Consider the following 14609-nt stretch of genomic DNA (forward strand, 5'->3'; position numbering starts at 1 on the left):
GGGTAAAATGTATACGCCCTGACCAATTCTGAGTGGGTAATGGTAATTGATGGCACTTGCTGGGAAAATCAAATGATTGCACACAGGTCTACAGTCCAGTCAGTGACACCCTGACAACCACCTGTCATTAGTGAAAAACATGTGGTTTGCAACTGGTTGGCAAAAACCTCCTTGCTTTAGTTGGTAGTATACTTTGAAGACAGCAGCTGACTGCAAGTAGTCACAGACCTAGTTCCCATCTTTTAATCAACCATTTCCAAGGCAACAAGATTGCAGGTTCATTGCACACAGTCTCAATACTTTTGGTCACAGAGTGGTCTCAAACCACCATTTGTCTAGTGCAGGGGTCGGCAACCTGCGGCTCTGGAGCCGCATGCGGCTCTTTTGTCCTTATACTGCGGCTCCAGGTGGTTTGGGAAAATAAATGAGAAGTATTTAGCTGAAGTGTATTTTATTTGTGTTTAGTTCTTTTTTTTAACTTGTAGTTCTAAAATGGAAGATTATTGTGATTTTGAAATATAAAAATAAAATTATATCTTATTATTTTTTTCACCGCTCAAACTAAGCGTCACACTCGCGGAAGCCGGTATACCCGCCAAACGCCGTGCATTTATCGAGACTTTCGACCCCAGGTAGGCCAGTTATGGATCTTCGGATCCACATTATGTCAGCAGCTCCACCGTGAACTATGTTAAAAACAAACATCGCTCACGACTCACAGATGACAGCTTACAGTCCTGCGTAAAGATGAAAGCCCCGATTTGCAGATGCTGTGCGCAGAGGTTCGGGACGAAAAGTCTTATTGTAAACATATCACGGCAGACCCGACGATGTTTGCATGCTTTTCAGCATCTCTTTATTGACCACTTTTCACACACGGTTGCTGTACGCATACAGCCGGCTGTAGCTTTTCAGCTCACAGCCCGACAACACAACAGCAGAGAGAGCACAGACTTTAAGGCGGCGAGGCGTGATTGCGGGTGCCACTCAGGTGCATCCGACTCCCATGCAGCGGCGCTGCAGACCACGCCCCGCCACACACCTTAACCTGGTAAAATACATATTTAGGCAGAATTTTGCAAATATCTATTTTTCATTTTTTAGCAGCATAGTGCTTTTTTCAGTTATTTTTTAAAAGTCAGGTCAAGGCTCCAAAAGCCCAAAGGCGATATAAGGGGGGCGCTCACAACAGTTTTTGTTTGCTACATTGATCATTTTAGTTCAGCTGGGTATCTTTCCTTTCGTTATATTTCTTTAAGAGTTCAAACTGTGTTAATAACATAAATAAAATATAATTTTCTCTGTAGCACTTCATGGATTTCATAAGCAACACACCTTAGTTGCTCTGTGGATTCTTTTAAAAAGCAGTTAAAAACTTTGATCTTTTACATTGTGTATAATCTCTATTGATTGTATTGTTTATTTTAATATTTGTGTACAGCGCTTTGTGACTGCCTGTCTGTGAAAAGCGCTTAATAATACTTACTTACTTTAGTTGTTCACACAAAGCATAAAGGTAAAAAAACAATATATACAGTGTTATCTTCATTTTAGATTTCAAAAAGTATTTGCGGCTCCCAGTGTTTTCTTTTGCATGGAAACCGGGTCCAAATGGCTCTTTGGGTGTAAAAGGTTGCAGACCCCTGGTCTAGTGTGACTGCAGCATGAGATATACAGGGCAAAAACTATGAAGAGTTTTAAATGTTAATAAAATAATAAAGATCTTTGTATTCCTCCCAACTGTTTCCCAACTGATTAATCTGAATTCATTTGAAAGTTTCTGTCTATGTAAGTTTACATATATGTGTTTCACCCTTAAGATGATTTTAATTGTGTGTTTCGGTATGATCTCCATGTTCCACCATGTTCCCTTTGCCCTTCCACCCACATAAACAAACACATACTGAAGGACATAGCCTGTGGGTGTATGTTGTGTTTCAATGTCTTATATGCTCTATATTAATCCCCCTGAGTCACGGTGACTTGATGATTCAAATTGATGGCACAAGGTTAGAAACAAAGATCCAAACAAAATCAAATTACACATGGTGTTAACCTGTTGATTCTGATCACAGACCCACATCTTTAACCTCTAGACTACCACAGTTATTGCAGCTGCTTGTCCACCAAATCCAAATTGCCTAATTTCATAAGCGTATTGAAACGACAGTGACGTAGGAGCTCTTAAATCTAAACGGGTTAACAATAGTCACTTTGAAAGTCAAAAATTGAGGTTAGCATATTGTTCCGTCAGACAGTTACAGCTGGTTTTCTATTCAAAACCAAGAAATTTGTTTATATAATCTTTTTTTTTTTATCCAACTCTACCTGTGGCGTTTAAATGAGCATACATTATGAAAATCGTTATATAACTTGGACACTTGGACACAATTCAGCAGGTCAGTGTTACCTACTGGAGTCTGCATGTAAGTGTGTGTAAATATTTGTGTGTGTGGGTGTATGAGGGGGGTATAAGGGAAATATTAGAATTTTCATGCCCTGTTACATTTAATTCCCAAAATGGGTCAGAAAAAGTTCGTGTGTGCAGTACTTCTTACGTAGTAGACCTTAAAGGGCTAATGTTACTTTGAGTGGTGACCTAGTTTAGCTGCTCTCACTAACATTTTACTCACAGACATGCATTTGTTTAACAGACACCTCTATTTTATGGCAAAAGTATCAGAAAGACATGTCAAAATGGCTTTAACATTTAAACCTCTGAGGTCTAAGTGATTTTTCAGTTTCTCCTGGTCATGAAACATTAAACCAGCTTTTTATCCTCTTATGAGATTTAAGGGTGTGAGGGAGTTTACCCAACCAGTCTAGATGTGTCTTGAGGACCTGGAGAGGGCATTCAACAGTCTTCTTTATGCAGTCTTATTCACAAATGCCTTTGTGAATAAGATGTATTGGGCCTGTTGTTGGAGCTGTGCAGTACAAATGTAGTGAGATCTTGATTCACATTTTAAGCAATAAGTCCTGGACTTCAAGCTGAGGGCGGTAAGTGTCAGATTCTTCTCAGTTTCGATGCATTCTCAATCGTCCAGGAAATTAAATCTCCAAAAGTTGATTCTGTTCATCCGGACGTAGCGTTTTCTGGGAGAAACGTTTCGTCACTCATCCAAGTGAGTCACTTGGATGACTGAAGAAGTCACTTGGATGAGTGACGAAACATTTCTCCCAGAAAACGCTACGTCCAGATGAACAGAATCAACTTTTGGAGGTCTTCTCAGTTTCTTTAAATGAACAAACAGGATCGGGTCAATTTTGTAGCAACAGCTCCTTTTATTCAGCATCTGCATTTATGACAAAGGGCAACAAAGTGGGATGGCTAACTCTCGTGGACAGCCAGCGTGAGCCCTGTGTGAAAAGGCGGCGTCAGAGTTATCAAGCTATACTCCAGAGTGTCTTTACTGGTAAAGTGGTCTCACAGAAAATTAACATTTAACTCAACATAAGCACTAGCTGTCAGATTTTTGTTAGAAACAGACTTGACAGGATATTTTCCTAATACTTGCATAAAGTACAAACAATATATGTTGCCATATTTACAATACTGTGTACAATATAATAGTATTACAGGTGAAAAAAAGTTCAGGCATCATAGGGAGGAGTTCTAAGTTTGATAGCCACTCCTAAATGTATATGTTGTGGATAGGCGTAGCTTTGGGTCACGTGGTGTCGGTAATAGTAATAGTGATTGCTATATCACCTGTTCACGTCCCGAGGGAATTTTTGTGAATGAGTGGGTGATGGGGGAAGTCGACTTTTGCTGACCGCTCAAGCTTAGAATGTTTTTGATCACTGTTTTTTCTACGGATTTTAAGGATTTGATAACAAATAAAGGAGTTTTAATCTGGAACTTTGACTTACGTTTCAAACAGCGGGTGCGTCAACATTATTCCCCTATTCAGCTGCTCAGTGACTCAAAGGCTTGACAGTCGCCAATAGTACATATATACATATATATTAGGGGTGCAACGATACACAAAATTTACGGTTCGGTTCGATACTTTGGTGTCACAGTTCGATATTTTTTCGATACAAAAAAATGTTCATGCCTTTTTAATTTGTCATTTATTAAAATTATAAATATATATTTTAACTCAAAAGTACAGTTTTTAAATTTAATGTTGCTGAAACAACAAAGTAATAAAAAAATAAATCTATCTGATTGAGAAATCCCTCATCTTTGGAAAAAGAGAGTTTATTACAGAGAAATGTCTCTTTCCAAAATAAAAGCTATACTATACGCTTCTTCTGGGGTATACTCTCAGCAGCATACTAAACATATCAGGTCCCCATAAGGAGAATCATGTGCTAACGGCTGTCTAAATGACTCGGGTAAAGTTTGTAGCATGCCTGCTTGTTGTTTTTGTCTGCTTCCACTTGTCTTTGCACTAGGATGATGTCGGCGTAAATGTGCAGTCATATTCGTTGTGTTCCCACTAGTGCTGTCAGCGTTAATCTCGTTGAAATGCCGTTAACACCACAACACGGCAAATCTCCGTTAACAAGCTACCGCGGATCACCCTGTGCGTGGGGCTGGACGACGTCAACACGTTAACGAGCTAACTGCGCTACCGCACTAGTTCCCACCAATGTAATTGAGCATTGCGTTGCACATCCGACATACTGTTTTACTTTTGTCCATGACGCCCTTACCTTCAGGGTCATACATCACATGAAAACCAAAATAGTTCCAAACGCCAGATCTGAATTAGGGTGGGGGAGGTTCAATTTGTCATGTTGCAAGGAGCTTAGCTTCTGTCTCGCTAGCTTGCCCTGCGCTCAGTGGGTCTGCGCTCGACAGTGCAGCCTAGGCGGATAAGTTGAACACAGATTCACTGAGCGCTCAACACAGACAGCATCGTCAGAAGAAAAGTTGATAAAATAAATTAAAAATTTTGTATTGTTCGATACATATGCGTACCGAACCAAAAGCACTGTACCGAACGGTTCAATACCGTTCAATCAAAATCTCTGCCCTGCCCGTCGGCCTATCGTAGGAAGGAAAAATATATGTCAATGCTTTTGCATTCTTTCGGAAGTGTAGCTGGGTAATTATGTCATTGGCATCGGTGAGCCACTGTCAATATGTGACATATTGAAATCGCGTTTGAATTTGCGCTTGTTTTTTGCTTTCACTTTGCAATCGCGTGAACTGTGTATAGAGAGCGACAGCACTGATTGGTGAGTGATGATAATATCCACCAATTCCTCTGACATCGTCTTATCAATCGTTAGCTTACTATGCAAACATGACAATAAAAAAAATCTCCCGCAGCTTAAACATGTGAGAGGTTGATCGCGCAGAGAATCGCTGAGCGTTATGTGAGTGCGTGTGTAAAAGCAGCAGGATATATATTTTAGTTCTGCTGAGCCAAATAAGACAGGTCAGCGTGAAGAAGTGACAGCCAAAGAAAAGCTTACCACAAAACAGAAAAGTTATGACAAATCAGACTATAAGGCAAAAAGAAAGTGCAGCTTTATGGTTTCATGGACAAAAGAATTTCTGTGGCTGCAATATGACGAGCTAAATAACCAGGTCTGCACATAAGTGGTCCGCAGGTGCGCATTCGCTGTCAAAATAAAAAGCACGCACAAGATAAGAAGTTGCAACGTGTGTTTGCGTACATAGGAGGACAGACATTTGTTTAGAACTCTTAATAAAGATGTCCAAGAAGCAAAATCCTTTAAGCAATTACTTTGGTGTTCCTCCACCTCCAAAGAAATGTCAGGAGTCTGAACCGCAAAAGAAGCGCGTATTCTCTGAAAAGTGGTTGCAGGAGGTGAGCTGGCTTCAAACAAATGATGAATGCACAGAGATGTGGTGCAGAATGTGCCTTGAAAATTTAATAATGGCAAATTAAAAAGGCATGAACATTTTTTTTGTATCGAAAAAATATCGAACCGTGACACCAAAGTATCGAACCGAACCGAACCGTGAATTTTGTGTATCGTTGCACCCCTAATATATATATATATATATGTATATATATATATGCACACATGGAGCTTTTTGATTTATGTTATACGCATGATGTGTGGTACTGACCTCATCTTCCTGCAGTGACAAAATTGTCAGGAGAGCCAGCTGGATTGATGCACCAGTAAATACAAAGCAGTGGTGCCAACCAGAAAATAGTCCCATTTGCAGTAACACATCTTTGTGAGGCCAGCTTTTAGGCACTAGTGTACTAGGAGGAAAAAAAAAACTAAATCACTGAGTGCCCATCAGTGGGTCTCATCTCTGACTAAGGCACTATGCTGCCATACACTTTGCCATTGCTGAGAGTGGGGTTGTCAGAAAAAATCCCATTACTAAAAGTTAAGGACATATTTCTGCTAAAACAGGTCACCAAAAGCTATGAATCAAAGTCCAAAGATTACACATGAAGTCATGCCCATAGAGTTGTATTGTTGACACCAATAACAGCCAGGTGACGCACAGCACCCAGACACTGCAGCATTAACAGAGCTGTGTCATGTTCCCGGCAGTGTATCCTCAGTCTGACTTTAGTGTTGCGTTGTTTTGTCAGGTACATGTCAAAAATCATCGTAGACTTGATAAGCAGGTCCAAAATCTGTCTGGTAGGATTGTGAAAACAAGACATCAGTTGATGGCATAGCAGAAACCATGGTAACGCTGCGCAAGTCCAAAGGGCTTTGCTGACTGAATACATGTCTACTAGGGACCAGTTGATAAGATGATGGAGAACTGAAATTTGGACACTTTAGAAATGTTTTCTGCTTCTTGCCAAGTGCTACTGGGATAGACTCCAGTTTCCTGAATCACTGAAAAGAAAAAGAAACTGTCAGACTGAAGTTATGAAACACAGGTTTTGTCCTTTTATGTATTTTCCAGGTGACTACTTTGGCATTCTGATGGATGAGAAGGTAACAGGCTTTCCTTTCAACATCACAGAGAACCCAATGTACTGGGGCAGCACAGCTAACTACCTCGGCTTGGCACTCATGTAAGTGTGTGTGTGTGTGTGTGTGTGTATGTGTGTGTGTGTGCGTGCAATATGTTTGTTTCAAATATAACCAGAGGAGTTTGTAGCGTGTTAATAAATGAGTCCCCTGATTTACGTCAAAAGTCGTTCTAAATCAAGCGAGAGCAGATAATAACCTGGAACCTAAAAATTGTAAATGTTTCTCAAGTTGCAAACTGCTGTTTGTAAATACGGTAAAAACTTTTGCATGTGCTTGTTTCTATGACAACTGTGACCAGGCTGCTGCTACGAGCTCAGCGTGTGCAGTTGCTAGGCAGGCACTCTCTTTTTGAAGACCCAGCTGCCGAAAAGCTATTAGCCTCCCATTCTTCCTCTCATGGAGCTATACGGACTCCATTCCGAGTGTTGCCTCATCTTCAGTCCTTTTTCTCTTATGACAAATTTTCCCCATTTTCTCTTTGCTTTGGATTTAATTTGCACTCTATCCTGTATTCTCAGCTCTCGTCTCACTCACACCTCTTCTCTCTATATCTCTCTCACTTGTGTTCATACAGTTGCTTTAACTCTATCTTTGATGCAACTTTATTATATATGCCGAAATATCATAGCATGCTCTGCCTCAGCCTGCTCTGTTCTGTTCAGAATACCGAATATCACATTGCCTGTCGATAGTCAGCAGGAAGCTATCTTTAGCAGTCATGTTCTTCAAGACTTCTCATCCAAAATAAGTCATGTTTGTTTTCATGTGAAGGGATCATTTGTAGTAATAAGCCCTAGAGAATTATCTGCTAACTTTGCAGTCTCTTGTGACCTAAAGTGCAAACGTTGTAGATAGTTGATGAACATGTCAAATAGAGGTGGGAATCACCATAAATCCCACGATACGATATTATCACAATACTTAACGCATGATACGATATTATTGCAATTTTTTAAAATATTTTGCGATATTCAGATTCTGTACATAAAGGTAAACTTTATCAATATTCATTTTATCTAATATCAAAGTCTCACACTCAGTCTTTCTCTCATTTCAGTTTTATTGTTGACAAACTGAACGGTTTGTATTACAGTCTAGTCCAACTTAACTGAACGCAACCATCTGGTACAATTATAGCTATTCTGAACTATGCAATTTATGAAAACTATGCAGCTCCTTCAGCAACTGAAGAATTTGAAAGTAAATTAAAACAAAATATAATTTTACAGTAAATAAAAAAGTTTTAAACTTAATTAAAATAAAACATGTCTTCAATTAAAATAAGTAAACTGTCATGTTTATTGCTGCCAAAAAAAAGTTCAACACATTTGGACAGTGAAGGAATGTCAGGATTCTTGCTCAGAAAAAGGATCAACATGCTCTGAAGTCAGAGAACAAAAACCTTTTTTGTAACAAAATATCAATTTCTGCTGTCCCTGTATCGATACATTATTAGCAAACAAAATATCACGATACTACACAGTATCGATTTTTTCCCCCACCCCTAATGTCAAAGTTCATTGACCTCAGTTGACATGAGTAATAGCCAGCAAGCAATTTAACATTTAAGATATTTAAAATATTAAAGAACTACCTGTTATGAATTTTGTTATCAGTTATGTTTAATATGTCAGTCTGTGTAATGAGAAATTATTTTTTGTATTGTCACTGCTGATGAGCAGCACACAACATTGGGGTTGAGAACAAACATCCTGTTTAAGGTCATGCCAATCCAATCCTTAAGTCAAGCATTTGTCTGAGTCACTACAAAAGGTTCATTTCCAACATTTCCAAGTGGCCTTGACACTCAAAATGTGGTGGGTGGCTGGTGTTTTTTGGTCATTGTCCTGCTGCATAACCCAAGTGAGGTTGGGCTTCAGGGCATAAACTGATGGCCAGATAATCTTCTTTAGGATTTTCTGATAGAGCGTAGATTTCCTGGTTCCATAAATACAGCAAGTTGTCCTGGTTCTGAAGAATCAAAGCAGGCCCCGTTCATTACACTATGACCATGTTGGTACCGTGATTGTTGTTCCATTTTATGGAATGGTTGTGTTCATTTCACAGCAGATGTAACGGGACTCAAACCTTCCAAAAAGTTCAACTTTGGTCACGTCAGTCCACAGAATATTTTCCTAAAGGTCTTGGGGATCATCAAGATGCTTTATGGCAAATTTGAAATTAGCCTTTGGGCAAAAATGGGATCCATGTAGAGTTCCAAGGAGAAAACCACTGCTGACGAAAAATAACACAGTGTCTTTCTTATTGTTGCATTATGAACATTGACCTTAACCGAGACAAGTAAGGCCTGTAGTTCTTTAGATGTTGTTCAGTGTTGTTCTGTGATCTCCTGGATGAGTCGTTAATCACTATTGGAGTCATTTTGGTCAGCCGGAATTCTAGGGAGGTAACAAGTGTTACAAGTTTTCTCCATTTGTAGCTAGTGGCTCTCACTGGAGTTTAGCTTTGTAGCCCTTTCCAGACTGAAAATGTCAGTGACTTTATATCTCAGCTGTTTCTTTAGATCATGATGTGACTGCTTTTTGAGGTTTTTAAACAACTTCACTTTGTTCTACTTTTCTGATTTCTTTTTTTTAAATTCACCTGGTCTGACAGTAATCAGGTTAATCATGATTTAACAACAGAGAGCAGTTTCTTTTTCATATAGAGCCAAGTATGTATCCACAACATAAAGCTAATTTTGGACAATCCCAAAAGTAAGGCCTCCTATTATTTTAGAAATACAAACAACCTTTTATTTTCCATACTATTGACATTATTTTAAAGCTTGAAGACTTATTTATTTTTCTACATAATTTATTTTTATTTTTCTACATAAAAATGCATCAAGCATTTCGGTTGATGGCTTTTTGTAGATGCTGTGGCAATTTTACAATGCCTATGTCATATCCGCTCGCCACCGCTGCAGAATCACTTTATGGACAAATGTTCTTTCAACTTTGGGAACAGGCTGCAAAGTCCGGACAATAGGGTGGGTGGGTGATGAAGTTGCAACCAAAGTTTTGCAGGAGAGCAACAGTTTGATGCACAGTGTCGTTGAGAATTCTTCCGCGCAGTGCGGAACTGTGTTTTAGGACCGAAATGGGGCATTGTTGGTTGACTTTCTGCCTGTTGGGACCACAATAAATGCTGACAGGCACTGTGAAACACGGGGAAAAACTCAGAAGGGCATTTCAGAACTGGAGAAGAGGAATGCTGAGCAAGGGCGTAAGCATTCTCCACGACACCACGCGTCCACGTGTCTCCCGTCAATCTGTCGCTCTCCTGCAAAACTTTGGTTGAAACTTCATCACCCACCCGCCCTATAGTTCGGACTTCACACCCAGTGACTACGACCTGTTCCCAAAGTTGAAAGAACATTTGTTCGGAAAGCGACGGCGGCGAGCGGATATGACATAGGTATTGTAAAACTGCTACAGCGTCTACAAAAATGCGTCAACCGAAATGGCGATTATTTAGAAAAATAAATAAGTCTTCAAGCTTTAAAATGATGTCAATATTATGGAAAATAAATGGTTGTTTGTATTTCTAAAATGATAGGAGACCTTACTTTTGGAATTGCCCTCGTATTTTCCTTCAGGTTTATGACCGTGACTGTCTGCAATAATGATGCTGCTACAGCACTGGTACCAGAGGTTTGCAATGGAATGTTACAGTAACAGAAATTTGATTTTAAAGTGAAATGCAGTTGAATTTTTACATTTCTAATCATAGAGTTCAGCTTAATTCTCTTAAAGAGAGTTCTTAATTCTGATGGCATAGCGTTGGAGTTGCAGTCTGTATCATCATCATCATCATCTGTCACGACTTAGTCCACATTAGTTCACCGTACACAGAACACCAGCTGCTTAAAGAGCATTGAATATCAGATAGTACCCCTCTGTGACTCCCTCTTTTTCCTCACATTTTATAAGAACTAAGTAAATATCATTTGTTTTATTACAATTGTAAAATCCAGCTGATTAAAAAGTGTGGTGAATGCTGCTCTTTAGCTGCATCATTGACCACAGTCATGTGTTATGCTTGTGGGATGGATTATTATTTCTTACTAAGAGAGAACAACAACACTGACTTTCAGAAGGTCACTCTCTGCTTCTGGCAAAATCACACAACTGTGCACTAGCCTGTTGCTTTACAGCTGTGGCTCCTACTTCGGTGTATATGTGGAGAGTGTCCCAGCAGAGGCAGTGTGTAATCATAAATCTCTGAAATGCAGCGTGAAGCAGTTTCACTGCTCCTACGTTTGTTTTTTTGTTTTGTCTTCATTATATTTTTGATCCTTGGTTAATAGTTTTTAGTTTTGTCATATTAGTCTGGTATTTGTTGAATTGATTTCTTGTTTCATATTCTAGTATATTGGAAGTTTTAGTTCTTATGATTTTGATTCTAATGGTTATTCTACCATTTAACGTTTTGTGATCTCTTGTGTTCTGTTTAACACCTTGACTATTTTTAGTAGCAGTTTGTGCCTCCTTGTGTTTTGTTGTCACCTTGGTCCTCTTGACATTGTTAACCATGTCTGTGTCAGTGTGTTTTGGTTATTTCTTGTTTTACTTAGAAAATCTGATGTATTTTGTACCCTGATAGTTTCGCTTCCTCTCTTTGTCTTTCTCAGATTCTCTATATTGTTTTCACCTGTTGTTAAGTACTTTCATATGTGCTGCCCACCTGTTTGTCATCCCCCAATAAGCCCTTAAATATATATACCCTATATGGACAAAAAAACAGACTAGACCTACAGGAGCTGCTAGTCTATGGAAACCAAGGTCATGAAGCTCCCATCTCACAGTGTTTGTGTTGAAGGTAATACCAGCAAAGGTCTGAGTCTGGAGAGCATTAGCAACTTTTCCACATTATCTGCCTCAGCACTGTGCGACCCTGATCTGTAGCTTTACTTTGTGGCTGAGTTGATGATGATTATTAAATAATTATTCACTGATCGCTTGAGAGTGTTTACTGGAGATTGTTGCCTGTCGCCAGGTGAAATTGGTTACAAAAAGGTGTATGGGGTCACACCAAAAACCTTCTCGTGATTGGTTTGCTTGCTAGCAGATCACCGTGATTGCACATAGTTTCTTTGGAAAACACTGACTTGTCTGCAAATACTTGCCAGCTTTTGATCAGGTAGTTGTGAAACTGTGAAGACTGTGACACAAATCAGAAACAGAGACTGTTTGTCTTTAAAGTAAATGTAACACTTTTTGAATTAAGTTTGCTTCAGTAGTGAAGCACAAGTTTTACTTGGAAAGCAAATGGTTTCCATTTTCTGCTCCGTGGTAAGTTAGTGAGCGCTCGTAGACCTTTCGGCAACTTCCATGTAGACTACAGGTAACTGTGGCAATCTGTTAGCAACCACAGCGATCAGGACACTGTCAGTTTGCACTCTCTTTGTGACCCATTTCATCCCAGGACAGCCAGCAACCTCCTGCAGTTTGGACAAAAGACATTTTTCCAACCAGTTGTTAGCTACCACTGTGTGTCATTTCAATCATAGTTCATGCCATTCAGAATAGAGGGAGTTGTTTTTTTTTTTGTTTTTTTGTTTTTTTTAAATATGAGACATAAACTGAGCATTGAAGCATTGGTGAAGAATATAAAAATGAGGCTTAGAAAGAAAAAACGGGATCTATTGGCAATAACTTGTGAATCATCCACTGTTTGGCAAAAAGAAAGATCAATAGATGTGAACAGAGAGTGCAGGTGGTTCAACAAATGGCTCGATCAGACATACAGACTTTCATCTAAAAATTAGGGTGCTGAGCAGCATTCAACAAGTGGGGCACTCAGTACAGAAGACTATCCAGCATAAATCAATACAATGGAACAGCCTAGATCTATGCTTGTATTCCTCAGACTACTCAAATAGTGTTGGAAAGGGTTATTGCAGCTGATTTATCAAGTTACAATGTGAAGATAAAGAAAGGGAGATAAAATACGCAGATGGCTGATGGTTTTATCTTTCTATCTCAGTGATAATGTACAGTGCATCCAGACAGTATTCACAGCCCTTCACATATTCCACATTTGTCATGTCAAAGCCTTATTCCACAATGGATTACATTTATTTTCACCTAAAAAGTCTGCACACTCCATACTCCATGAAGTGAAATACTTTTGCTTGAAATTCTTGCAAATTTATAAAAAAATAAAAACAAAAATATAACACATTAATAAGTATTGACAGAATTGAACAACAGTTTTTTGAAGCACCTTTGGCAGCAATTACAGCCTCTATGAGTATGATGCTTGGTGCACCCGTTTCTGGGTAGTTTCTCTCATTTTTCTTTGAACTGCTTTAAGCTCCATCAGGTTAGATGGGCAACATTTGTGTGCAGCCATTTTTAGATTTCTCACAAGATATTTAATTGGGTTTCCACTAGGGGTGGGCGATATAAACGATATACGATAGAAACGATATAAATTTGGCCAACGATAGAGATTGTGACTATACCGCTCTATCGTAATAGCGCATGTTGATGATGTCATCAAGCTGCGCCTGTTTTGGTCGAAAGCATCGCAGTGGCTACAACCATTATCATCTGCAAATTATGCCGACAGTCATAGCAAAGAGATGAAGCACTTTTGAAATATGGGGAAAGCCAAAAACTGCGCTTCCTCCACTTCCGTAACATTGATTCATTAATGCTGAATTCTCTCGGAGCTGTTCTGTTCCCATGTTGTTGCAGTATATTAATAACTAACCTCGTATTGTGGATGAATGATCTCAGTTGTTCTCCTGACTGAAGTTTGGCCCGTGTATACCATCCTGCTGTGCGATTGCATTTGTCCCTGACCACCAGAATCCCTCACATTAACTTTTATTGAGTGGAAAAAGTTGGCGTTCATCCTCCAGCCTCACTGTGCTAATGTTATGCTAACATAGCTGTGTTGCTAGCAATCACGTAGCACAACATTATATACCAGGTAATCCAACTTCAGTAACCCTGCAAACGCCACTGCTGTTTAATTTTCTGTCTTCATTATTTTGGAAGTGGTAGCAGAGCTGTACGTTTGAATTAGTTTCAAAAATCTCTCAGAACATGGTATGGAATGTTTAGGTGGAAACTAGCGAGCTAACTTCCTGTTAACTTCTAACTCTGTTAAATTTAATAACTTCTGTTTTCATGGATGCCTGGATGTTAAACTTAATTGTTACACCTGGTAAAGCAGCAACGCTGATGATTTTAATAAAGATTAAAGAATTTAGACGGTTTTTAACTCTCAATGTTCGTTTGACTTTGGGACCTGAAATGGACGGAGTTTTGGACCCAGATTACTCCGCGAAGCTCTTCACTACGGCAGCCGTAATGCTCTGACAATCCATCAAGCAGTGCAGCTTACCACAGTTGTACTAAAACATTTTTTAACAGATTTCTGCACGCCAAAATCGGTTCGAGGTCAGTAAGCACAAACAGAATTCATACATAAGGCACAATCTTGATTTTTGAGAAAATTAAAGGATTTTAAGTGTGCCTTATAGTGTGGAAAATACGTTATACAGAAGAAAAGAATATATCGCGATATATATCGTTACCGCACATGCTTCAGATTATATCGCGATATGACTTTTAGGCCATAACGCCCAGCCCTAGTTTCCACTCTGGACTCTGCCTGGACTACTCAAGGATCTTCAGCAGAGTGGTCCCAAA

The 14609-nt window shown here is 39.3% G+C and overlaps 1 protein-coding gene across 1 annotated transcript in view; it reads left to right on the forward strand.

Annotated features, from left to right (window-relative positions):
• Positions 1-14609, forward strand: part of pemt (phosphatidylethanolamine N-methyltransferase) — an 81242-nt gene that overhangs the window by 52557 nt on the left and 14076 nt on the right. The window contains exon 5 of the mRNA XM_087845303.1: positions 6869-6980. Coding sequence (XP_087701429.1) covers positions 6869-6980 — 112 coding nt within the window. The remainder of the gene's footprint in view (positions 1-6868; positions 6981-14609) is intronic.

This window comes from Neolamprologus brichardi, chromosome 8 (assembly GCF_056152115.1).
Source record: "Neolamprologus brichardi isolate AB-2024 chromosome 8, ASM5615211v1, whole genome shotgun sequence".
NCBI classification, from domain to species: domain Eukaryota; kingdom Metazoa; phylum Chordata; class Actinopteri; order Cichliformes; family Cichlidae; genus Neolamprologus; species Neolamprologus brichardi.